We start from the raw sequence: 27,504 nt of genomic DNA, 5'->3' as shown, positions 1-27,504 counted from the left end.
ACACAGAGTTATGTAGGTGTGACCGTAAAAAATTCAGATACTATGGGCGTCTAGCCGCAAAAACTACCCTTGTCGGATCAAGACGCAGGCGTGACACAGGTCAAAACAAGACTGTAAAAGTGCGGCAAGAATTAGGAGGCGCAAGTAGTTAGCTAGCTGCAGGAACTGGTCGTAGCTTGGTAAGGTATTACGAGTGGGATGTAACCGGGGTTGCATGCCACTCCTAATACCCAACTAAGCTGCGGCACACTCCCACTCCTACTCTTTCATGTAAGTCTTAGACGCACATTGCGTCCGACTCTAAATGAAGCCCTATGTGTATATCTTACAACATGCAAACATGCGAAATCGGGCCAAGTAAACCCCACCCAGATCTACCCTAAAGCGCACACTTTGGGATGAAACTCCAATTGAGGTCCGCAATTTGGGACTGTTATGCTGAAATCAGGACACTCGGGGAATATGTCTGTGCGACTTATGACAACGAACGTAAATTTGTAAAATCAACACAAACAACTTTTACGGTTCATACATATTATTAATATTAAAACAAAGCACAATAATTGTTTTGCAGATAGATAGATAGATAGATAGATAGATAGATAGATATAGATACACCAGCAATAGTACAGTGGCCATACCACTAATACTGAGAATACATTGTTTTATTCTTTAACTAGCTCTATAACAATGATAAACGGTTTTAAAATAAGTACTTGTATATACTCTTCAAGTTGACTGTGACATTATGGTGCAGCCTGTAACTGTGCCTGTGTTGCATGAACCCAAAATAAATGATGCACTATTAACAATTCCCAAAATAGAAAGAAAAATGAACAATAGAAAGAAAGTATTTAGTATAATTAATACTTTTGCCAGCTGGCATTTTTTCTCTTTGGTTACTTAAATTGTCTTACAGCGCCATCTGGTGGACGTGGCGATAGAACAGCAAAATTACTTAAACTTTAAAAGTGATGAAAAAGCAGCATATAAAATAACATACAGAAATAAAAAATAAAAAAAAATAGCTTAAGACAGCCATTCATTATAGACACAGACATTCAAATAAATTAATAATAAATAGATATTTAAGGTGAACTCTGGATCACTTTTACTAGGAGCTAGTAAGATCACTGAGTCTTAAGGCACTTTGGGATACATTTATCAGAATGTCCCTGATCGTGGCCATAAGTCTATTTTTTTTTTTTATTGCTGCAATTTAACAAAAAAAAATGTCGCTGGCGACCCATAGTCCTCTGCGAAAACTATACTGTCCCAAAGCGGTAAGAGGCCAGACTCTTTAGCTGCCGAAAACCACCAAATTTTACCAATGACTCTTGCCAGCAGAGGACCACGCGTTTTTGCTCCTTTATAATTATGTCCCTTTGTGCCTCATCTCTCAGTGACGTCATTAGTTCCTAGTGAATCAATAAGCTGAATATTTTTCAGCCAACAACATAATAGTGAATTATATGTATTATATTGAGATTTTGAATAATCAACGTGGCTTTAAAACCTATTAGCGAGAACTAAAGAACCGTATGCCATTCTATTCCATTTCTAGTTCTGCTTATGTGGGTTGAAAATCTTTATATTTTACAAACCGCACTTTAGCTATAATTGCTATTATCCTTAAAGCAGAAAGCTATGGCCAACATTAAATCAATTCAATAAATTGTTTATTTGTAACAGTAAGAATTGAGCGTATGCAAGAGTAAACATTTTATCTTGCAAGTTTGGCAGCTGGCCATGCTTATTCAATACTACTTTTTTGACCTCGCCTCCGTGAGATCCCGGAAGGCAGGACCACAAGGCAAGTCCAGGGGCCTTGAGACGCGATTCGCTTCATGGCGCCCCCCGCTGCCCAATGACAGGATCACATCATTATGGAACGGGGCCATGATGATGGGAATTGAATCATCAGAACCTGACCACTTTACAAGAGAAGAGGCATGATTTGGGAGTCTCTCAGATGTTCCCGGAGAATAGGCAGGTATGACCAAGTCTATAACTTCCTTAAATCTATAGGCATGCATACCTACCACAATATAGACTATTTTACCTTAGACATAAGGCAATGCTTTTGCTTTTCCCACTTATTTTGCAATTGCAGTGATCTGGTCTGAATGTAGCAATTGATGTCAAATCAATGCCATTTTTAAAGGATGAATCATCATCATCACCATTTATTTATATAGAGCTACTGATTCCGCAGCGCTGTACATAGAACTCATTCACATCAGTCTCTGCCCCATTGGAGCTTACAGTCTAAATTCGCTAACATACACACACACAGACAGGGAGACAGAGAGAGAGAGAGAGACTAGGGTCAATTTTGATAGCAGCCAATTAACCTACTAGTATGTTTTTGGATTGTGGGAGGAAACCGGAGCACCCGGAGGAAACCCACACAAACACAGGGAGAACATACAAACTCCACACAGATAAGGCCATGGTCAGGAATTGAACTCATGATCCCAGTACTGTGAGGCAGAAGTGCTAACCACTTAGCCACCGTGCTGCCCTCATTCATTTTATAACCAGATAAACAGAATTGTAAAATCAGAACATTTAATGAAACAGGTCCTGTTGGAAGGTATGGGATGAGTGTGTGATATAGTGAACATCACGGTTACTTAGCAACAGTAAAGTCTGTTTAGGTTACAGTCAATGCCTAAATGTTCCTTTTTCGTCTGGTCACGAGTGTTTACAATATGGACTGACTGCCTTGTGTTTTATTTTTACAGGGTTGCTATCCTGCTTAACAAATCAGCACTGGAGATCCTGGGTCAGAACTGTGAGGTTTTCATGATATCCACAGTCCACAGACTGCACATGTTAAAAAATTCTCAGCTTTGTCTAAAGCAAATATATCAGGGCATCGCCAATGCGTTTGAAGTTGAATGGCTGTCAGTCTTTTTGCAACTGATTCTGGGATGTGACGTAAGATGACTGGAATACATTTGCAACTGCAAACTGTAAAAAAAAAAAATGTGGTTTTGGATTTAGAAACAGGTAGGAAACAATTAGATGAGTTCAACCTTATTATAGTGACTTTGTAATGTCTTGGACAAGAGTGCCACCTGGTGTACAGTTGTAGTAATGCATATGAACATTTTAAGGATTTTAAGGTGGAACCAGATTATTAAACTTCCATGCACAAAAAAATGTAAACAGCAACTTCTACAAATATACCATCACATATGATCGTTTACTACCCGGGCTGTTATATTTATGAATAAAATAGATAAAGAAAATTAATTGTTTACATTTCTGAAATGCTGTTACTTTTTCAGTAGCTAATTGTTTTGTTTTGTTTTTAATTCTAAATATTTATATCTACCAGTTCTCCTTATATTGTATGAAACAAAGTAAATTACAAATAAATGATAGGATAAGACAAATAAATAGGAGAAAGGATTAGCTGTTCCACAATTTGCTGGCATATATAACTTTTATAGAGACCAAGAAAAAAATATATCACTGGCTGAAAGAAAACGTCTGTTAAAACGATTAGGGCGAAAGTGCTTCCCAGAAACGCAGGTGTATGACACATCGCAGTGGTCAGAGATGTGAGCTCAGTTTGAAAAAGTGTCCAAAAAAGTGCAGACAATGTCATGTTTTAGTGGACAGTTAGTATAAGTGCGGTTTGTACACATTACAGTGTAACAAATCAGGATCAACTGTCTGGTATTAATGAATCAGATTCATTACTTAAATGTCCTAATAGAACTGGTGTAAACTTGATATAAAAGGGGATCATGACAACTGGTACAGAGCAAAAAAAGGTCATATGACCCATATCATCCAATCAGATGTGTGCTTTCAACTAACAGCTTGAATCTGATTGGCTGCAGGTTTCATAGCATGTTTCCTAAGTGTCTCTAATTGTTCACTTCAGCATACAGGGGACAGTGACAGAACACAACTTGTGAAACAATAAAAGGGAATGTTCACATTTGCACAATAACCCAGTAATATAACCTGTTTTCTAGCAAATAGTCGAAGTGTACAACCACTTTAATGCTATGGCCCACAAGTGGCACTTACATGCCCTATTGTGGTATAAACGCTGCCCTCCAGTCACACTAGCGATGACACGCTCTATCAACGCTGTGGGCAACATTCGTGCAGCGTTTCGGCAATTGGTGTGACAGGATTTTGCTGCTAACGCTGCTTTGCGCCGGCACAGAGCGTTTGTAAGCGCAAGGTTAAAATGTCTGGAATATGCAGGAGCCCAAAGCACCGGAGTAGAACCATCCTAAACTTTGCTTTAATGTGATATTCTGAGGTACAATCTGTGGCCACCATAACCATAGGTCTCAGAATTCTCGCACTTCAGTCAATATGGCTGCCAGACATCATTGTTGGCCTCAGTTACTGTATCCGAAAGGCAGCAACTTGCCGTCTTTAGTTAGGTGATTGCCCTGTCATGTTTGATTGAACCTATTACATAATTCTGTAGTTCCCTTGAAATTAAAGAATTAGCATTACCTGAGCCTGAATTTGTGTTGTAAGACACCCTGAGGTGAAATGCTATAAAATATCCCCTGCGCTGGTAAAGCATCACGTAATCCAAAACACCCCTTATCCGCTTTGCTTGTGGCTGAGTCCAAAATCTCCAAAACTTCACATTACCTAATGCATGCTAGTAAAATAACTTGTGGGTGTAAAGGAAGCTTGCCAAATAGAGCAACCTGTCACTGCCGGCTTTATGTGATCCCACCGTATTTACTAAACTGATAGAAACAAAATGTGCTCCATTAGGAAGTAAAAATTAAACAAATATATTATTTATATTGTGCTGAAAATCCCTCCCTCCGGCCTACAAAGGGTCAGCACAGAGAAAGGAGGGAGAGCACAGTGCACTGCCTCCTCCGAGTATGCCGTCTGACCGCCCCAGAACTGTGCAGAGGAAGTCATGTGACGCAGAAGTCTAGATGGGTGGTGGAGACGAAGGAAAGAGAGCACAGTGCACTGCCTCCTCGGGGTATGCCGCCTGACCGCCCTGCACTGTGCAGAGGAAGTCATGTGTTGCAGAAGTCCAGCTGGGCGGTGGAGAGGAAGGAGGGAGAGCACAGTGCACTGCCTCCTCCTCCTCCTCCAGGTATACCGCCTGACCGCCTGCACTGTGCAGAGGAAGTCATGTGACATGGAAGTCTAGCTGGGGGGTGGAGAGGAAGGAGAGAGAGCACAGTGCACTGCCTACTCCTCGGGGTATGCCGCCTGACCGCCCTGTACTGTGCAGAGGAAGTCATGTGTTGCAGAAGTCCAGCTGGGGGGTGGAGAGGAAGGAGATCACAGTGCACTGCCTCCTCCTCCTCCTCCAGGTATACCGCCTGACCGCCTGCACTGTGCAGAGGAAGTCATGTGACATGGAAGTCTAGCTGGGGGGTGGAGAGGAAGGAGAGAGAGCACAGTGCACTGCCTCCTCCAGGTAAGCCGCCTGACCGCCTGCACTGTGCAGAGGAAGTCATGTGACATGGAAGTCTAGCTGGGGGGTGGAGAGGAAGGAGATCACAGTGCACTGCCTCCTGCTCCTCCAGGTATACCGCCTGACCATCTCCACTGTGCAAAGGAAGTCATGTGATGCAGAAGTCTAGATGGGGGGTGGAGAGGAAGGAGAGAGAGCACAGTGCACTGCCTCCTCCTCCTCCAGGTATGCCTCCTGACCGCCCTGCACTGTGCAGAGGAAGTCACGTGACGCAGAAGTCTAGCTGGGGGCCAGAGATGAAGGCCCGATGGGCCACAGACACCTATTGCCCACCGCTGTTCTAAATAAGAGCACAGAGTAGCATAAAATCTAAATAACAGGAACTATTCAAAGAATCTGAGTCAGTGATAGACAACCTGTGGCTCATCAGCTGTTTGTGGAACTACAAGTCCCAGGATTAAAGTGACTTGCCTATGTTACATTGAATTAGATTATTTAAGCTTTCAGGCTAACCAGTATGTCCCATTGTTCCTGAAACAGCTGTATTGATGTCCCAGAGTACAGCTTCAGCTCACACACTGTGAGCCAGTGACAAAGTGCCGTAAGGGAAACAGTTAATAATATGATTGTGCCAGGGCCATGTATTGGGGACACTGCCACTTGGATGGAAATGTACCAGTGGCAGGTTGCGTATATAAATGAGTCCTGTACCAGCAGAGAAAGACTTACTGTTCCTTTTTCCTAGAACTGCAGGCCTCCCCTCCAAGAAAGCTGAGACCTGCTTTTTATTACTATTATTTATAAGTCACTATGAAGAGCACAGTAATGCAAACATTTGAAACCGGGGGCTTCATAGAGTTGTAATATAAACAGGAGTGCAATGTACTTCTGCAGAAAGTATAGTGAGTGCAGTCTTCTATAGCACTTCTCAGAGCATCTGCTTCCAGTTTAACCACTCCCACCATAACTCTGCCAAGTATATGGAAACTCCCCTACAGGAAGATTAACCCTCTCCGTTGCTGTAGTAGCAAGGGGTCGTGGTAAGATTTTGGCAAATCCCTTCTGAAATTGGAGAGCTGTGGCTTTTGCAGTTGAATCTCAGCCACCTACTTCCCAGTACCCCCAGTGTGCAAATGTCCTTGGTAATATAACATGTTGACTTTTAATATTATCCCGAAGTTATTGCATTTTTTTTTCTTTTTGTGTTTCTGACTATTTAAGAAAAAAAGCGTAACCCAGAACCTGCCCTGACTGTATGTCAGACTGCATTGTATGTGGCATGACATCAGTGCTCACTAACTAGTGTATTCACAGAACTGGCAGTCTATTCAGTCGCAGCTAAAAGGCGTGCAGCAGGCACTGGTGACCTGTGACTCTCCAGCTGTTGTGGATGCTGGGATTTGTAGTTCCACAGCAACCAGAGAGTTCCAGGTTGCCCACAAGGGGACTGGTTATAAGTCAGGACACACTGCCATTCATAACTTGAATCAATCATTAACTGCTCTCGTAATTATGAAGTACTAGGACATATTAAACTTTTAAGAAGTTTAGTGAAACTATGAGGACATACATTGTTCACTCCTCAGCCACTAGTCAAGGCACTGGTAACGGACCTGTGAGACAGGCAGCCTTCATGTGTCCAGTGCATTATGTAATAAGCAATATAATAAGAGTGTGGACACAGAACGAGTGTATGTCAGTGGGAAGACGTGCTCCTGCTGCAAATTTCCAGGCTAGTCAAGCAGCTGCTTCCCCCCCTCCAGTCCCCATGATTGATGATTTTGGCCATGCTCCAGCATAAGGAAGGGTTTTGTCCCTCCTTAGGATTACGCACGAGATGAGATCACGCACATCAAAGGTTCAGGGGAGGGCCCATAGGAAGGCTTGCCGACAAGCCCCATAAATTCCCGCACAGGGTGTCAGGCTCCTGCACAAATCCCCCAGCTATGCCCCAGAGTGTATCAGAGGGAGCTATCTAGTTGGAGTTTGCGAGCTTTACGCGCAGTCCCTGCAAGGCGTAAAAGGAAAAAAGCTCCAGAGCAATTACCTAGTGGGGAAGCAGGAGATCTGCTGCAGAGTCCTACTACCTAACATACAACAGCTCGAACTTGTACAACTTCTAGTATTCTGCACTGAGCACAGTTACGCACCGAGAAGTTGCGCCTTTACGCTGTACCTTGTTTCCTTATCTTGCCTAGGATGAAGTGTGTGCGCTACCTGCTGCCCTGCATGGCAGCGTTGGTCTATGCCCGGATTGCTCTAGGTGTGTCAATGGAAGAAGAGCTGGTGGCCCCTGTCAGGGTGGAAGTTAATGCCCAGCAGGGACCATCTGACAATGGAAAGGTGGTCTACCGCCTGGATGCATTTGGAGAAGCGCTGACCCTGGAATTGGAGCCTGACCCCAGCTTCCTTGCACAGGACTTTAGTTTGCAATATGTGGGTCGCCCCAAGTCTAATGGAGAAGAAGTTGCAGACACTCTTGCTAACTTGGCTGATTGCTTTTATTCTGGCACTGTCAATGGGGATCCGTCTAGCAGTGCAGCGCTGAGTCTCTGCGCAGGGATCAGGGGCGCTTTTTATCACCGAGGGGAAGAGTACTTCATCCAACCCAGCAATCACACATTGACAGTGGCTTCTGGCAACCCTTCCAGCCCACTGGTGCTGCATCTGGTCAGCAAACGGAGCCGTGCCAAGGCTAAGTGTGGAGTGACTGATATGAGCCCCGAGCAGCTGGACTCAGAGCTGCCACAGTCCCCGCAAACTATGACACCACCAGGTATGACACCGGGCAGCCAAACATTTCTCTAATCCGTTCACTTCCATTTATCATGCAAGGCTGCGAAAACAAGTTTACTGTGCATTCTATTAACTTTGGTATATGAGATGCATTGGGAAAAATACGTGTGTATGTATGTATGTATGTATATATATATATATATATATATATATATATATATATATATAAATTACACACACACATAAACCTGATAATTACATAAGAAGTATGTGCCATCAGATCATTGTTTTTTTTTAGGGACAATGGTTCTGCAGGGCACTATGCCCTGCAAATTTGCCAATCAACCAAGTGGCATGGTTGTGCCATTTGTTATTCCACAAGAGTACCTGAGCAAGTTGGCATGAAACTTGCACAACGGAGAGTGGAACTAGTTAAACAATACGTAGTTCGGAATGATATCATTTCAGAAATTGGGCATGTCTGTGCTTGCAGAGCTCCCCATAGCTGTACGAAAAATAATTGTACTTTGCTCTGCTCTTGGGCTGTGTTGTACAGTCCTTGTAAACTTTCCATTCATAAAAAAAAAAACATTGTGATAACAAATTAAACATAAAGTATGCTAATTAAATTCTTTAGGCTGTTTGCATTTATCCTGTGTCCAATGCATGCCTTGGTTGGGTTGCAGAGCTAATAGTGCCTGTTGCAAATGGTGAAAGTGTTTGAATGTCAATACAAGGGTATATTGTCTTGGAAAGGTGCTGCTGTTTCAGGGTCAGAGATGCAGTCGGTCAGTTGGCAGGAATCACAAGTACTGTACTGTGATTCTATGTGGAAGTTACTCTTTCAATGCTAAAAGAGATGGAAGGTGACTCATATCTCTAGCTGGCCAAAGATGACTTAAGCATATTTGAAGAAAAGGACAATTTGCTGCCTGCATAGCTCTGTAACAATGATAAACACAGCAAATGGAAATTGTTTTTGAAACTTGTTTTTCTGCAAATGTCTTAAACTTAGCAACAAGCCGATTGATTGTTTGTTGTTTCTTGTTATCCTGTGCAGGATCTGGAAACACACGTAAAAAGAGGTTTGTCTCCAGCCCACGTTATGTGGAAACCATGCTTGTGGCAGACCAATCAATGGCTGAATTTCACGGGAGCAACTTAAAACACTATCTCCTCACGCTAATGTCCGTTGCTGCAAAGCTCTACAAGCATCCTAGCATCCGTAACTCAATCAGCATAGTGGTGGTGAAGATACTCGTCATCTACGATGAACACAAGGGACCTGACGTGACGTCCAATGCTGCCCTAACCTTAAGGAACTTTTGTAGCTGGCAGAAGCAGCATAACCAAGATAGTGATCGACATGCAGAGCATTATGACACAGCGATTCTCTTTACAAGACAGGTGAGTGAATGTGGCAGCGAAACGCGTTACACTGATATTCCATCCTTGTTTTAGATCAGATATCAAGATCAGAATTGTCCATAAATATGTTGTGCTCTTAAAAAGGAGAAAAAAAGAGTAGTGATCTCAAACAGTTGTATACACTCCAGCCAGGGCCAGGAGCCAAAGTTAACATTTACTGCCAAAGATTTGTCCTTGGTCTAATTAATATTGAAACTTCTATTTTTGTTTTTTTAAGGATCTTTGTGGAGCTCAGACGTGCAGCACCCTTGGGATGGCCGATGTCGGAACTGTTTGTGATCCGAGTCGCAGTTGTTCTATCATTGAAGACGACGGCTTACAAGCTGCGTTCACGACGGCCCATGAACTAGGTATACTTCTAACTCTGCTCAACACAGCTCCTAGGACTGGGGTTTACTTTAAGACTGGGATAGAGGTTATACCCAATGTAAACTTTTCAGGAAGGAAGCGTTGAATTTAATGTTTGTTTAGAGACTCCAGATGGACAAGTCTGGGATTTTTACGCTTGGCTGCTGTAGAAACTAGAAAATATGCGCTGAGCATTTATGATGAGGAAACACTTGGGGCCCTTGGGATCTTTGCAATACTTAATATTGGCCATATTTTAGCTGAAGACTTTCCTCAAGTGCATTGTTGAGTTTATACAAGAGCTGTAAAGTGTATTGCACACAGAGAACAGTTCCGCTTTTTTGAAAGAAAAAAAAAATGTCTTGCATATTTCTTTAACAAATAATGTCTGTTTTCAGGTCATGTGTTTAATATGCCACACGATGAGGCAAAACATTGCTCGGGCTTTAACGCTGCCAATAAAGACTCTCACATGATGGCGTACATGCTCTCCAATCTGGACAGACAGGAGCCGTGGTCTCCTTGCAGCGCCTATATGATCACGTCTTTCTTGGACAATGGGCACGGTAAGCATGTTTCACTGAAACTATGAAACGCGTTAGCTCATAAAGTTTGAAGATGTTTAGATCCATCTGTCACCATTTCAGTGGTAAAGAGCTGACAATTTGTATGTGGGTTAATCTGTGATTGAGGTGTCTAATCCAGTAAAGTGAAGGTTGTCCACAACTTTCTCTACTGCCATAGAAATAAAAAGGACCAGTGAATAGTAAAGTATTTTTTTACAGCTGTCTATCCCTTAAAAAAACTACCAGGGCCATCTATTAGTTATTAAATTTAAATGCCTAACATTTAAGAGTGTTCCCCCTCCCCGCCTTCAACCGTTCTTCCTGTAGTGACGCAAAATTGTCTGGGCATGTTGTCAAGTGAGATGTCACAAGCTGTGAGAGCATGTTCTCTGAAAACACTGATTGTACTCAAACATTCTTTTCTTGTTTAATTAGGAGAGTGCTTATTGGACAAGCCTAGCAGACCCATCCAGCTCCCATCAGATCTCCCTGGAACACTGTATGATGCCAATAAGCAGTGCCAATTCACTTTTGGAGAGGATTCCAGACATTGTCCAGATATCGCTAGCACGTGTACGACCTTGTGGTGTACCGGAATTTCTGGAGGTCTGCTCGTCTGCCAAACTAAACACTTCCCTTGGGCCGATGGGACCAGTTGCGGAGAAGGGAAATGGTGTCTGAATGGGAAGTGTACAGAGCAGAAACACTATCAGGTACAGTTAATGTTTCTCAACCTTCTCAGTTGGACAGTAGACACAGACCTGTTTCTTGGAGAACTCTACATTAAGTTGGGTTTTGGGTCACTTAGTTTCCCTGGTGTTGCTACTACTCAAAGCCACAATTCCCACCTGTCAATATGTGATCTATACTTTATGATGCCTCGTAGTTTAGCTGTACAACTTGGACAATCACCGTGGATCACCTCTGGGCATGTGGTCCATTAATGACCGAAGCTTAAATTAGCTTCTCTTCAACGACGTGATTGGTTAAAATATGTTTCAGTTGTTAGGACTTGTTCGATGAAATAGTTCTCGCTTCATATCTGATTGTGTATGTAGCAATGTTTTTATTGCTATTATTACTATTGCATGAATTAACTTTAGATGGTTTTGCTGCTATTTATCAATGATCCTTTCTTGTATAATTACAGACGCCTATAAATGGTGGTTGGGGACTATGGGGTCAGTGGGGAGAGTGCTCCAGAACGTGTGGTGGTGGAGTCCAATATTCTCAACGGGAATGTGATAGTCCGGTGCCAAGGGATGAAGGCAAATACTGCGAAGGCAAGAGGGTTCAATACCGCTCATGTAACACTCAGGACTGCCCTGAAAGTAATGGTGAGTAGCTCTTGAATACGCTATATGTAATCTGAACCTGGTATGGTAATTGAACATTGCATTAATGTTCTGACATCTTCTAATATCCTCAGGCAAGACGTTCAGAGAAGAGCAATGTGAAGCTCATAATGACCTCTCCAAATCTGCAACTGACAGTGGACCCACTGTTGAATGGACACCTAAATTCGCAGGAGTCAAACCAAAAGATCGTTGCAAGCTTGTCTGTCGTGCTAAAGGCACTGGGGTTTTCTTCATGTTGAACCCAAGGGTATGTTCCTAAAATTATACTTTTTTTCTTATTTCCATATGTCTTTTTTCCTGTATCGGTGGAGGCTGTAAGAACTACATTATTTAGTTACTAAGCAGGACTAATAATTGATCACTAAAAAAAATGTTTTTAATAAGTACTCAATTTGTTTCAAGCACCATTTTTAAAGCCGTCACACTTTATAAGATCATTCTGATTATTTCAAGTAGGGTTATATTGAAAGGCAACTTCTCTACAGTATCAAATTCAAGTACGACTTAGGAATCAGCTTGGGGTACATATTCTTGTACATCTAGATCCCTGATTATGTGCTTTTGGTTTTAATGAATTTAGTTGTCTACTTATTGTATTGTAATACATATGAAACTATAATAACAATTGATTTGCAAATAGAAGATAAAATAAGCAAATGAGCATAGAAACCCATCTTTTGGGTATCAATCTGCAAATCATGAACCCCTGAATTGGAGAACCCTTTGTCAGTCATTCCACATTAGTCTATGTATGATCCAACATTTACCATGTCCACATAATGGATGTTTAGGGCTATATTTACTTAACTGCGGTTTGAAAAAGTGGAGATGTTGCCTATAGCAGCCAATCAGATTCTAAATATCATTTATTTAGTACATTCTACAAAATGACAGCTAGAATCTGTTTGGTTGCTATTGGCAACATCTCAACTTTTTCAAAACCGCAGTTTAGTAAATATACCCCTTAGAGTTCTAATGACTGCTTTGAAAGTCACTGTCCCAGTATCATGGGTCAATACAACATTTGATTGGTTGACATGGGTTACAACACATCTATACACCATTTTATTAGACAAGATGAGACCTTCAAGGAGATTCCAGAAGCCGCTGATGTAAACTATGTAAATTGATTTATATAGGGTCTTAAATTTGTAATTGTAGGTGTGATATTTTAGCAAATTAAGCTTCAGTAGATGCACTGAGTGTTTTCTCTGCTGACCTTTGTCCTTCTTTTGTCTCGTACAGGTAGCTGACGGTACCCCGTGTAGCCCTGACTCAACCTCCGTCTGCATTCAGGGGCAGTGTGTTAAGGCAGGTTGTGATCGAGTAATCGGTTCCAGCAAGAAGTTTGACAAATGTGGAGTCTGTGGTGGAAATGGATCCACATGCAAGAAAATTTCTGGAACTTTTACTAAAGCACGGTATGTTAAATCCCGATGAAAGGTCTAAATATACGGTTGACCTCAGTGAGTTGTATCTGTATTAGTAAGAACATAAATCATACAATAGTTGTAAGGCACTTTAACCTAGAATCAATCAAAGGGGATTTTGGCTAATATGAGGGTTGTGTATTCGTTACACGTTTACAGTTTAGCTGATTCAAAGGACAAAAGTCCATTTAATCTGTTACCGATTAAGTGCTTCCTAATCTTCATGTGGTTGCAGAATTTAATTTTGAAAGCAATTGGACCAAATGAAACAAAACACTTTACAATATTTCAGTAGTCACCAAATGGTGCTAAAGTGGAGAATTGGCATCGGACATCAGGGGGTAAATGTATCAAGTTGCGAGTTTCCGGCGGGTTTGAAACAGTGGAGATGTTGCCTATAGCAACCAATCAGATTCTAGTTATCATTTTATTTAGTACATTTTACAAAATGACAACTAGAATCTGATTGGTTGCTATAGGCAACATCTCCACTTTTCAAACCCGCTGGAAACTCGCAGCTTGATACATTTACCCCCAGGAGAAGACTGGGTCATCTCGTCCACCCATAACGTCTGTTTCGTTGTCTTTCTGGATTTCTATTTTTCTCATCTCCCTGGTTCTTTTTATTTGGGAGTTTTGTTTTGTAATTTGTTTGGCTTTTTGTTTCAATATCCTTTTTATTTCTAACAGTGTTTTAGTATAGTGTATTTTTGTTTGCTCGTTTATGACGTTGCACTTTTATTTTTCTACAGACCTGGGTATCATGATGTGGTGACAATTCCTGGTGGTGCTACCAACATTGAAATCAAACAGCGTAACAACAGGGGCTCTGTACACGACGGCAGCTTTTTAGCTATCAAGGCAGCCGACGGCACCTATATTCTCAACGGTGATTATACATTGTCCACACTGGAACAAGACGTTTCCTACAACGGCAACTTTTTGACGTACAGCGGTTCTTCCGCTTCACTCGAAAGAATCCGCAGCTTTAAGCCACTGAAGGAACCCATAACCATTCAGGTCCTCTCTGTGGGGGATTCGCAGAGACTGAAAATCAAGTATATTTACTTTGTCAAGAAACCAGCTCAACCAGAAAAGACTTCAAATAAAAAGAGAGAATCTTTCAATGCTATACAAGAGACAATCCTCTCTGAATGGGTGATAGAAGAATGGGGAGAATGCTCAAAGACTTGTGGATCAGGCTTGCAGAGAAGATCAGTAGAGTGCAAAGATTTGAGGGGTCAACCTTCAAAAGACTGCCGTAGTGAGCTCAAGCCAGATGATGTCCGGTCCTGTGCAGATATTCCTTGTCCTCAGTGGCAGTTGGGAGATTGGTCTTCCTGTTCTAAGACATGTGGAAAGGGTTTTAGAAAAAGACTATTAAAATGTGTGTCCTACAAGGGTAGCAATTTGCCACAGGACAACTGCGACCCTTCAAAGAAACCTAAACACTTAATAGACTTTTGCACTGTTTCCATCTGCAGTTAAACAGCGTCTGACTCAGAACATTACTAGGTTCTAGCAAGAAACAAATGAACATGCTGGTAACGGAAGGTCAGGTAGAACGTGTTTGTCGAACGTACAAGCCAGAGGATGGAAAGTTATTGAGAGGGAACAGTGCAAATATCTACTGGTTGGGTTGGACCATCAGGTTAAGCAACACATGTAGGTTTGAAAGACGGGCAAATTAGTGTCACTAGATCCTCCATCGTTAGAACCCCTGGGGCATTAACCGTTTCCAACCTTAGAGTCTGTTACAAGTTAGGAAAAGCTGCAGAGCCCAGTAGATAGCGGCCCTTCTTAGGTTTTAACGCCACTCAGGCTCCTAAAGAATCGTAATGTCAATCATTGCTGACATTTTCACATGGAAGCGTTCATATGGTTTTTAAATATTGTCCTTGGTCGGGGTTACCCTACCTCAGTTACGAAGGACACAATCAAGAACTGATAAAGGATCTTCAGTATAGTTCACTATGGCTGCTATAGCATTACAGTATATATATAAATATATTATTATTTTTTTAGTGAAATAAAGACATATTCTCATTTATACGAGGTATGCAGATTAGGTGGACCAAATTTTATGATACACAAATATAATCTTCAAATACATGAATAAGATATGGGATGAAGTACCCCCTACTGTCGCTCACAAGAATATCAGAAGTTGCCAATATGTCCCGTAACCACGAGGCCCCACGTTCAGTGATTTTATATGAGTCACGGACGTCTAACGTGACTTTTTTTTTATATTGTAATAATGTATAGTAGAGGTTGCCTTGTCCCTTTTATAATACACACGTTTTCCTAATGAAAAGATGACAAATAGTATTATTTATGGGAGGTTTTACATACATTAGGATCCCTTGTGTATTCTATCAATATCATCCTCAAAAAGTTGACCATGGCAACCAGTTGGGAATGTGAAAACACTTTCTCCCCAAAGCAATTCGCCTTCTGGATTTAAATGAGCTCTTCTAACGTAGCCAATCACACAGACAATGGGTGGGTTGGGAGAACTAAATTTAGGCCAGTATAGAGTATGAGCTACTTGTATATGTATAGAGATGGAAACATAAATATATCTATATTCCATGTTCAAGTGATGTAATATGGAAATACATTTGGTAGACAGTCTTGGGGATAGCGGGTCCATCCAAAAGCTGTTGGCAAACTGCCATGTGTCAATTTATCTATGCCAAGTCGGAGAATATGACTTTAATATGTGTGTATATATAACAAAGTGTACTTTATAAGTATGTGCTTTCAACCCCTTCCATGAAGGGATGGTTTCAATGACACATCATATACCTATTTATTTTTCTACATTCAGTCTGATTATATTTAAAGTTATCGCTTTCTATAACGAGAAAAAGAGTATTTATGCATTATTATATGTTAACTAGTAATATTAAAAGAACACAGTGACATTCTCTGACTTCCTTGTTTGATTTGAAAAAAAAAAAACGACAAAAGCGAATGTAAATATTTCAGCCAGGACGCCTGATTGGTTTGCAGAGCGTGACTAAGTGCCCGGATTATGTACTCGCTTACACACTCTTTGCTTTGGCATTTGAGAGAACAATAAGATGTCGGTACAGTGTCAACTTTTTTTTTTTTCTTTTTGAGAGGCGACTAAATCGCTTTAAGGTGCGTGAAACAGCGGGCGTTTTTCTCCCGTGCAATTAGCATGTGAGAAATGAACATTTGCTACCTGGTGGAAATGAGAAGCCAGGGATTGTATTTCTGAATGGAGGGAGACAGCCAAAGAAAAAAAAAAAGGAAACTTGTGTTTTTTGCTTGCGGGATTCACTTTAAGAATGTTAGAATTCCCTCCACGCTGATGTCATCATCGTGATGTGGTGTAATCCTATTTTTACTGCAGAATGTTTCAATATGCTTCAATCGTAAACATATGTGCTCAGTAAAAGATTAACAGCATCGCAATTACAGATGAAAAGTGTCACTTCGCCTGAAATGCAAATGGTAAACATACGGTGTGAAAGACCGTTTAATGGGGAACTAAGTTTAATGCAAACATACTGTACTTCTGGCATTAAAGAGCATATGACGTTTATAGAAAGGTATTTTTTTTATATGCATCCCTTTATATGACTTTTTGTGTTTGATGGTGCTATTTTTGTTTCGTGGAGATCAGCAACAGCAGCATTACCCCTCCCCCACCCCCACCCCCACATGAAAAAAGTTTTGCATTCTTATGTTTAATTATATAAATTATACTAAAGAGGATTATTTTTTTGTTTACGCTCCAAAGAAATGTATTAATTGCTTATGATGTTCCACTGTATTCTATATTAGCAGTTTCTAATAACCCAGAAGCTGTGGTACTACAAGTTTCAGCATGCTACGCCTGCCGGAGCCTGTTATCATTTTACAGATTACCTTCAGTTGTGGGCGGTAAACAGATTAAAACACAAAGCAGTGGATGAATATTGAAAATAAGTGGTTTTGAATGGCTAGGGTTAGATTTACTAAACTGCGGGTTTGAAAAAGTGGGGATGTTGCCTATAGCAACCAATCCGATTCTAGCTGTCATTTTGTAGAATGTGCTAAATGAAAGCTAGAATCTGATTGGTTGCTATAGGCAACATCCCCGCTTTTTCAAACCCGCAGCTTAGTAAATCTAGCCCTTTGAGTTGAACGTCTGAAATGTTATTTTGCATTGTCATTAAAAGCATATAGAAGAACATGATTAGATCTTGGGCATCTTTGGCATAATGTTTCTTACTGAAGTAAAACCCCCAGGTCATGATGCCCACTGTAGTACCCATGGGTGGCAGAATGCTCTGGTTGGTCTTCCACTCTCCACCTACATACTGGTAGGTTAAGTGACTTTTGATAAAATTCATCTTGGTGTGTGTTTGGTTGGTAGAGAATTTAAGCTGTAAACTCCGTTGGAGAAGGGACTGATATAGATGATTAAACATTCTCTGTAAAGCCCTGTATAATTTCTTGGCTATAATAATGGGCAATAATAGCACTGCTAAGGATTTGCAGAAATTAATTCATCTAGGATTTTGTATTTATAGAGAGGCCTTTTGTTTCACTCAAGCACATCTAAATATAAAGGGAGCAGAAATACTATTTAAATAGATCATTCTCCTTCTATCCTTACAGGAAAACAAAGGGGATATGTCATTTTTTTGCAGAAAATCTCATTTATCTAAATATAACTGAGTGGGAGCTGTCATAGTTTCCGTCTGACTTAGCAGATAGAACACATGTTGTAAACAGTAGCAACCAATCCCATAACAGGCTGCTTTAATCTAGTCACTTGTATTGGTTGCTAAGAGTTATAGCACACTGCTGCTTATTACACCTTATTATCTAATAAACCCCATAGAGTAACAATTCATCATCATCATCATCATCACCATTTATTTATATAGCACCACTAATTCCGCAGCGCTGTACAGAGAACTCGCTCACATCACTAACAATTAAACAAACCCTGGGGTGATTTCTCTTGAAGATGACGCACTACTTTATTTTCTATAAAAACAAGAAAAACCTTGATTGCTTTAAGAAAAAATAATCTTTATTTATTCCAATGTAAGCCTCCCCAATGATGATAATGTCTACATATGTAATTAAAATGAAAATAAACACATAACAAGTTATATTAAACACTTTTAACGCCACCATCGTTTCACACTGTTGATTGAGCAAAAGTCTGGCATGAAAGCTGTATAACGTGGCGTGTTCATTAAGTCAAAATTGATATTTTGCCAGAAAAAAAATGCAATCCATTATGGAAACAGTCCTGTACAGAAGCCAATTTTTTTGTGTGTGTTTATGTGTGTGTAGAAGGAAGTGGAAAGGGTTCTCAAAATCTAGTTCGGCCTTAAAAAAAAAATACAAAAGACACAAAAAAAAAGTAAAACGTAATCAGTTACTTATAACTGATTTGATGCTTTAGCAGGTTCTAGTCAGCTGATCAGGCCCTATGTGTACAGAACCCTGGGTTTGTCATTGGCTTTTAGACTTTGATAGTTAACAGAGCTGTTTCCCAATGTAAACAGTCCATGGGAAGCCGCACTACACACACGTAAGCTATGTAAACATTGAGCCAAATATTTATGAATGCTGATTTACAATTCATATGTTATATTTTGAGTACAGTGTTCTTTTCTCAGAATTTCTACTTGGGGTACTCGTCTGCCTATCTTATAACAACACTCCCGCTGTATAATTGCTGTCAGTCCTAAGAACGCAGATTAGGCTGGAAGTACGATTCACCCACGTTCTGCCCCATTACAAATGGCTGGTTCACGCGCAGCGGTTCTGTAAAGGATTCTCTGACACCAAAGAGAGTAACGGTCTTAGGGGTATGACCACACAGGACGTTTCTTTTTGTCTCTCTGAATGACCAGAAAAGTGTTTTAAGCTTCCTCTGGTCAATGGTTCAGTGAGCGGCATTTACATATGAAAAGACAAGAAATGTGGTAAGTTGCACGTCCCCATGAAGCTCTCAATTTGTCATGTCACTTGTCCATGAATGAGGCTGCAGGAAAAAGGGCTCTCCTCACATGTCTGGCTTATTGGGCTTCAAAGCCCTGCAAGTGGTTAAATGAAAGCTATGGAAATCCAGATGGACATGTGAAGAGGATGTACTTATGTTCCCAAAAGACAAGGGGAAGTTGGGAAAACTGTGGGGGTTTTACAAACCACTTTGATCGCCACCATGTGGTCACTATGTGGAAGTTCATGAGTAGTCTATTAATGTCAAGAGAAGCTATAAAGCCGAATGCACTTAAACTCATGTGTTTGTGCCAGTGTTACCCATCCAGGGTTAAGTCTTGTGTATTTCCCAGCCAATAGTATCCACAAGGAGGGTTTTGGGCTTCTCTATATAGTCAGTACTTGCCAACATTATATATTAGACCTCCGCTAAATCCTAGGGAAAGGGGGGAGGGGAAGCTGGGCGCAGCGAATTGCGTCATTTTGTCACCACCCCCGAAAAGGTCTTGACATTATAAACGATATGCAGTTTAACATTTAAAAGCCCAATCTCCTGATAAAATAAGTGTTTTCAGAGAAAGGACATCACCTATATAGCACAGGCTACCGCCAGTAGCACCCCCTACTGGTGAAAAGATTTGCCAGCTTTCTCCGGCGAAAGCTTCACCACACAAGTCTATTTAACAAGAACCGCGACGGTACATGAACCGCCATAATCTTTTTGCTATCACCATTACAATAGCAGAAGAAAGTGAAAGGAAAAAATGATTTTTTTATTTAAATATCTAAATATTTTAAGATAGTTATTTTAATATATATTTTACTTTTTTTTTTTATTAATTGTTTCAATTTTTTTAAGGCTTGAGTATTGAAAACCCGAGCCTGGACTTTCAGTCCCACTACTAGCTAGGTCACGTGTGCGCAGATGCTTTAAGACTAGTCCGGCGAAGAGGTAACTAAAGTCTTTCTGCTCCCATCGATAACACAGATTAATAGATAGAGTTAGAAGCAAAGCAGAAACAAGGATCAAATGTTCTCCTGTATGAACCATGATGTGATGTAAAGGGTGCAATGTATTTACTTGTCTTGTATGCAGGGAATATACTGGTTTTGCATGTAGCTCACTATTTTTACATTGCAATTTAGAGTTCAGCTAGGACACGCCCCCAACCAATTGGTACAGAGTTTGGGGCAAGTGCAGTTTGTAGGGAATATCTGTGTATAGGGTTAGTATTTGGATTTATCGTAGGGTGCTGACAGCCTCCACATTGCCCTCTCCCCAGCAAGGTGATTTCAAATGCGAAAGCCACAGTGGTCTCTCTAATATAGATAATATTGTCATTTATGAACAAAGTGCACGGTGGCTTAGTGGTTAGCAATTCTGCCTCACAGCACAGGGGTCTTGAGTTCAATTCCCGACCATGGCCTTATCTGGGTGGAGTTTGCGTGGGTTTCCTCCGGGTGCTCCGGTTTCCTCCCACACTCCAAAAATATACTAGTAGGTTAATTGGCTGCTATCAAAATTGACCCTAGTCTCTGTCTGTGTGTGTATGTTAGGGAATTTAGACTGTAATCTCCAATGGGGCAGGGACTGATGTGAATGAGTTCTCTGTACAGCGCTGCAGAATCAGTGGCGCTATATAAATAAATGGTGATGATGATATACTACTGTACAATTGAAGAGACTTGTTTTTTGTTTTGATTCTACTGGACAGTAACCTATGTATAAAGGATGGGACAGTCAGGAGGTATGCAATAATAGCCCTGATTCTGCAGCCAAATGCATAATCAAGGCTTTCCTTAGCAGGATGAGATATGTTACTAAACTTCAAAGGGTGGTGTTCAGGGAGGTGTTTAGCAGGGGTCTTAGGAGCCTTTTTGAACATGCATCTGTTTTGCACGTCCTCTGAGATGGCGGGGATCGGTGACCCCAAGACAGTTTTAAGAAAAGTATATTTATATGAATATGTAAACCACAAATCTTGTGCATATGATGACATTAAATATGAGCTGCCATAAATTTACTTGACAAAACAAAGGGTTTATTTACTAAGATGATACAAATTGAGCTGTAACCCGTAGCAACAGGTCAGATATTAGTTTTTATTAGTCCACCAACATTAGAGCGATAGAAACTGATATCTTATTGCTAAGAAGTTAAGTCAACTATATCACATTAATATGTACCAAAAGCAGTGTATTATCAACCTTAAAAACAAAGAACAACGAGTGCTTATGCTTAAGTAAATATGTCCACTCTTACACTCCTCTTCAGCAGGATGCCACTATGTTAGGAGAGACGTACTTCTGTGACACAGCAGATAATGAGTGACTGACAGCCCGGTGAACTTGCTGTGCAGGAATACACAGTGTGAATTGGTGGATTTTTACATAGTGAGAGAGCCAGTGATCATCATCAGCATTGTCATCATTTATTTATATATATATATATATACTTTCCACTAATTCCGCAGCGCTGTAAAGAGAACTCACATCAGTCCCCGTTCCAATAGAGCTTACAGTCTAAATTCCCTAACACAGACACACACACACACACACATACATCGTGAGGACCCATGTCTGGAACATGGTGTATAGGGACACCCCTTTCCTAATGCCCTGTGGACAGAACAATCATATGGGTATGTGTAGGAGCGATTTGTTACCACATGAGATTTACAATTAGACTTTTCATAAAGTACTGACACGGACTGCAAGATGGGGAAAGTGTCATGTATTTTGACTGTCTGAGGACATCCAGAGTCCTGCATACATAAATTAATAAATAATAACAATGGTAGGGAAAGTTTTGTGTATTCTGGCAGTCTGAGGACATCCGCATGCCCACTTACACCGACACCTATCCATAGAGGATACAGCCCTGTTCAACCACTGTGCATCATTTCAACAAGTTTGATCCCTCGTCAAAGGTGTTATGTGGTTCTTTATGTAGAATTTCACCCCCGACCAGTTCCGATCTTTCAATATGGATGGGTCAGCCATGAGGCACAGTCTCCGGGCACCCAGCATGTCTGTATAAACCTCATCGGTTGTTTCTCCACAGCCTGGACCTCCTCTCTGTCCCAGGACTTCTTTGCAACCTGAAATGAAGTAGAGTGGTCCATTACAGGTCTGCAAAATACAGAGAAGGCAAAGTTCTTCTCCCTAGCTACACCTACCTGTGGAAACCATGGCTAAGCACTGGTCCCATGTTGCCAGGTCCATACACCGCTTCTCTTCTGACGTGGAAGTGTCGACCAAACACTTGGCCACTTGTCCCTCACGGAGGATTGCTCATCATCCGCACATGTCGCTCTGTAGCTGGTCTGGTTCTGAAAAAGATATGTAAACGACCAAGGTGAAAGTCAAAAGCACACATCAGACACCAGATTTTTCACTTACCGTCCGGATCAATGTGTTTCTCGTCCAAATTCTTGCCTTTGAATTCGGCCAATCTGCCACTCTTGAGAGCCATTAACAGTTTGCTGATCTTGGCGAGTTGGAAGGTACCTTCTGGGAGGCGGTAATACTGCCGGTGCACCCTGATGTTGTGCCAAAGAAGTCTGCCAGCTCTGTGTAGTTAAGGTTGAGGACCTTCGAGAGAGTGGCAATGTGCTTTAGAAGCTTCGTATGCAACCAGAGCCTATGAAGTGTGACAAGGCAGCTGGTCTGGCGAACATGTAGACATTTTTGCTATCCACTCCACATTTATAACACTTTTCTGTGAGAAGTTCCATTGCAGCTTTCATGGTTGGTGTCAACAGGATGGGGACTTTTCTCCCCCATTTTCCTCGAATTTCAATGTGAGTGAAGTGCCAGCAGAGCTTCCTCTCAGCCTCAGAAAGCGATAGGGATACATCTTCGTGGAGGTATCTCTTGAAGAGAAGGTAGTCAGCAACATTTTTGAAGCTTCCCTATCCTTCTTCAATTGAACAAGATCACCTGTGCCAGGGTGACTTTTGCAAGTAGTGCCCAGTGGTTAACCGTAGGCTCGGTGGATATCCCACTTCGGTCGGCTTGCTGCTTCTCATCGAGGTACAAGTGCATCTTTTTCTCATCTTCCATGAAGGGTAAGAGCTGAGGCATGTTCCACTTGGACTCCTTAAGAGTTTTCAAGGCAGCCGATGAGATCAACTCGTTCCATCTCACCTCATATAGCTTCCTGCAGCCCTCCATCATGGCTCCACACTCCACAATGCTCGCTATCTTTTGCAGGCCGTGTCCGACCTTGAGTGCCAGCGAGGGCGTCTTAAATGTACCCGTCTCCTTGTCATAGCCAGTTACCAGCTTCACAGTGTCTACTACATGAAGAAAGTTCCATGGAGTAAAGTCTTTCATCCTCTCCAAAGGGGTAGCTCTTCTGGCCTGTAGCAGTAGCCTGCCCATTCTCTAAGCTTCTGACGGATGTACTTATGCCTGCCAACATCTGATCCGACCCGGTTGAACAGATGCTGTCCCATCTGCATAATGCATCGGTCATTTTTGACTGCGAGTAAGACTTCATCCTGGGTCATGTCACTCAAGAGCTTCCAAAAGCCACCACTGATGTCAGATGGAACAGGCTGAGTAAAGGCACACAGTGACTGGACTCTGTTCTTGGCAGGTGTGAGCTTTTTGCCCCTTCGGTTTAGCTTACATCTCTTCATGTGTCGCCACAGGTATTTCCTTGCAAACTAGCATTGGCAGGCTACACAGTGCATGATGCCTTCAGCATCCATCTCTTTGTCTGGAAGTTTGCACGGGACCAGAACGCCCTCATTGCCTCAGCATTGTGTGCAAAGTTGCCCCTATTACAAAGATATGCCATTTGCATGCACCTTTCTTTCAAGTGCTTGGGGAATTTCAGGGCCCAGGCTACTTCAATCTCATTGCAGTGAACAAACTCCAAGTGCCGGGCAAATAAAAAGAGAAAAATCTCACAGTACGGGCTGTACTGCGTCTTGTTATACGCCCGGGAGCCATCACTGTTTCTGGATAGCGTTTGGACAGACACTGCGTAATCTCTCCAACCGTCTGTGTTTAAAACACGGCTGTCAGAAGGTCGAGAATGGTCATACATAGAACTCATCTCTGGGTACCTGCACTCTGCTGTGCTGGTGGACAATGGGGCATCACCTCTGGTGTCTGAACCACTCTCCTCCGAAGTGTCAGGGGAATACTCATCTCCACTGCTCTCTGGGCTATAGTCGGAGCTACCGGTGGGCTCTGTCATACTTCCCGGTCCCCGCTTTACCTTCAGTAGCAGACGGATTGGACTGTGTCTTTACCTGCTTGGTGTATAAAGCATTGGTAGGCTGCCGTCACTTCCTCTTCCTGCTCCTGTCATGCATATGGACAGTATACTGGCCTCTGGCGGTGGGATGCTCACACACTTTCTCCCCTCCACATTGGACATATGCACACTTTTGTTCCGACAAATGTGACTCGTGGGGACATGGCAGATTTTTATGCTGAGCATATCAGCAAGGACCCCTGCAGTGATTAGCCTTGGGAAGCTTTGTGGGGACCTCAATTTTTGTCCCCACTATGACTCAGGTCCTCACAGTGTTGGTGTGTAAACAGGTCAATGTCCCCACAAGCATATGAATGCAAGTACACACATACACACACACTAGTGTCCATTTGATAGCAGCCAATTAACCTGCTATTATGTTTTTGGAGTGTGGGAGGAAACCTGAGCACCCGGAGGAAACCCACGAGTGATGTCACAGTAACTGAAGTCAGTGCCGTCTACGCTCATGATTCATTTAAAATATTAAAGTGTTTCATTAAGCAGTACTATAGGATAAAAAAGGGAAAGTTGTAATTAATTAAGAGGGTTGCCCAAAATTTAAGTAGACATGAATGACTGTGAGGTGATTTTTTAAATGTTCCTGGCATGAACAAACCATAAACCAGCATATCACATACCATACCAGCATATCACAAACCTTAAACCAGCATAAACTACAAACCATTGTCACAAAAGTGTGTATATGGATGCACGTCAAAGAAACAGAATTGGGGTTGTAAGGCTGGACACTGATTTTATTGTTTGCTTGACAGGATGGCTTAGTAAAACGTCCTGGAACAGCTTTAGGGTATAAACCACAAATCATCATAGCTTAGTTAACGAATGCTAGCAGTGCACACCCACTTGCAAAGGGTTTTGAGGTGTCATGTACAAAGCTTATTATTGTCAATCCTATGTAACTTCCTGTATTCTCTGACTCGCAACAGATTCCATGTGAGAGTGTGAGTGTCCATTTGTGACTCCGCCAGGATTGTTTGTATAAAACAATTGCCTTACACGCTGCAAGACAGGGGTACTCACCTTTGTATGTGCACAGTCAATCTCTAGCTGCGTTTGTGCAAAAAATATGCTCTGTGCCCCTGTTTTTTCCTCTTGTTTGTGAATGACACCCATATGGTGCAAACAGCATTAATTCCTTATTGTATTAGGTATTATAAAGCAAACAGAGAGAGTGTTCTTTGTTATGTACATGTTCTAGAAAGGAGGGGGAGCTGTTGAGTGTATTGTAAATTCTACATACGTTTTAAAAAGGTAATTCTGTCTTTAAATTAGAGATGGGCGGGTCCGGTTCTCCGAGAACCGAACCCACCCGAACTTTGGGTATCCGAGTACCGAGCTGAGCAGCTCGGTACTCTCCCGCCCATTCCGAATCCAAATCGAGGCCGAACGTCATTGTGACGTCGTCGGATCTCGGGGCTCGGTTCTCGCGATACTTCAACTTTATAAATACACGCCTCCACAGCAATCCATCGCCATTTGACAGAGGGAGAGAGCAGGGTGTAGTCATAGGCTAATTAGAGCAGGGACAGAGAATACAATATTGTTCTTGCAATTGCTCTAACCAAAATCGCTAGTGCAGAGAGGAGGATAGAGGTTTATTATTTTTTCTTCATATTTGGCACTCCCCAGCGCTTTTGGGGTGTCCCCCATAATTGTGCATAAATATTTCTGGCTGTCAAAAGTCATATCTGTCAGCAGTATCTACTAAATAATTTTTAGCACTCCTCAGTGCTTTTGGGGTGTCCTCCCTAATTGTGCATTAATATTTCTGGCTGTCAAAAGTCATATCTGTCAGCAGTATCTACTAAATAATTTGTAGCACACCTCAGTGCTTTTGGGGTGTCCTCCCTAATTGTGCATTAATATTTCTGGCTGTCAAAAGTCATATCTGTCAGCAGTATCTACTAAATAATTTGTAGCACTCCTCAGTGCTTTTGGGGTGTCCTCCCTAATTGTGCATTAATATTTCTGGCTGTCAAAAGTCATTTCTGTCAGCAGTATCTACTAAATAATTTGTAGCACTCCTCAGTGCTTTTGGGGTGTCCTCCCTAATTGTGCATTAATATTTCTGGCTGTCAAAAGTCATTTCTGTCAGCAGTATCTACTAAATAATTTTTAGCACACCTCAGTGCTTTTGGGGTGTCCTCCCTAATTGTGCATTTATATTTCTGGCTGTCAAAAGTCATATCTGTCAGCAGTATCTACTAAATAATTTGTAGCACTCCTCAGTGCTTTTGGGGTGTCCTCCCTAATTGTGCATTAATATTTCTGGCTGTCAAAAGTCATTTCTGTCAGCAGTATCTACTAAATAATTTTTAGCACTCCTCAGTGCTTTTGGGGTGTCCTCCCTAATTGTGCATTAATATTTCTGGCTGTCAAAAGTCATAACTGTCAGCAGAATCTACTAAATAATTTTTAGCACTCCTCAGTGCTTTTGGGGTGTCCTCCCTAATTGTGCATTAATATTTCTGGCTGTCAAAAGTCATATCTGTCAGCAGTATCTACCAAATTATTTTTAGCACTCCCCAGTGGTTTGCGCTCAGAATGGATTCAAAGCAGTCCACATATGATCTAAATGAGCAACCAGGTTCTGTCACCAGTCCTGATGTTAGTGTTCCCAGTACTTCATCTGGCCAAGGCGATGTCAAACAACAGAGTGTTTTCAAATTAGTGCAAAAAACAAAAAACAAAAAAAATTTTACTGTATTGAAGCGAAAAAGAAGTGTAACTGAGCAAAAGTTAAGTGACGATAAAAAAAAAATTGCAAGCATGCCATTCTACACACGCAGTGGCAAAGAGAGAATGAGGCCTTCACCTTTGGCTATTAGTGGCAGATCCCAAAAAGTTACCCAGCCTACAATTGGTGCACAACTACTGTTACGCGTCAAAGCCGAGCTGCAAGATAACAGTGAGGCATTACAGGAGAATA

The 27,504-nt window shown here is 41.7% G+C and overlaps 1 protein-coding gene across 1 annotated transcript; it reads left to right on the top strand.

Annotated features, from left to right (window-relative positions):
• The first annotated feature begins 7,356 nt into the window (after positions 1–7,356).
• ADAMTS1 (ADAM metallopeptidase with thrombospondin type 1 motif 1) lies at positions 7,357–16,230 on the top strand. Its single transcript, XM_075197127.1, has 9 exons — positions 7,357–8,210; positions 9,231–9,577; positions 9,816–9,948; positions 10,345–10,512; positions 10,948–11,225; positions 11,663–11,849; positions 11,942–12,117; positions 13,116–13,291; positions 14,053–16,230. The coding sequence occupies exons 1-9, from the start codon at positions 7,634–7,636 to the stop codon at positions 14,786–14,788; spliced, it is 2,778 nt and encodes a 925-aa protein (XP_075053228.1). The 5' UTR covers positions 7,357–7,633; the 3' UTR covers positions 14,789–16,230.
• Positions 16,231–27,504: the final 11,274 nt, after the last annotated feature.

Source organism: Mixophyes fleayi, chromosome 2, assembly GCF_038048845.1.
Source record: "Mixophyes fleayi isolate aMixFle1 chromosome 2, aMixFle1.hap1, whole genome shotgun sequence".
Lineage (NCBI taxonomy): Eukaryota > Metazoa > Chordata > Amphibia > Anura > Limnodynastidae > Mixophyes > Mixophyes fleayi.
The sequence above is the reverse complement of the archived record's forward strand: the minus strand, read 5'-3'. Positions and strand labels throughout refer to the sequence as shown.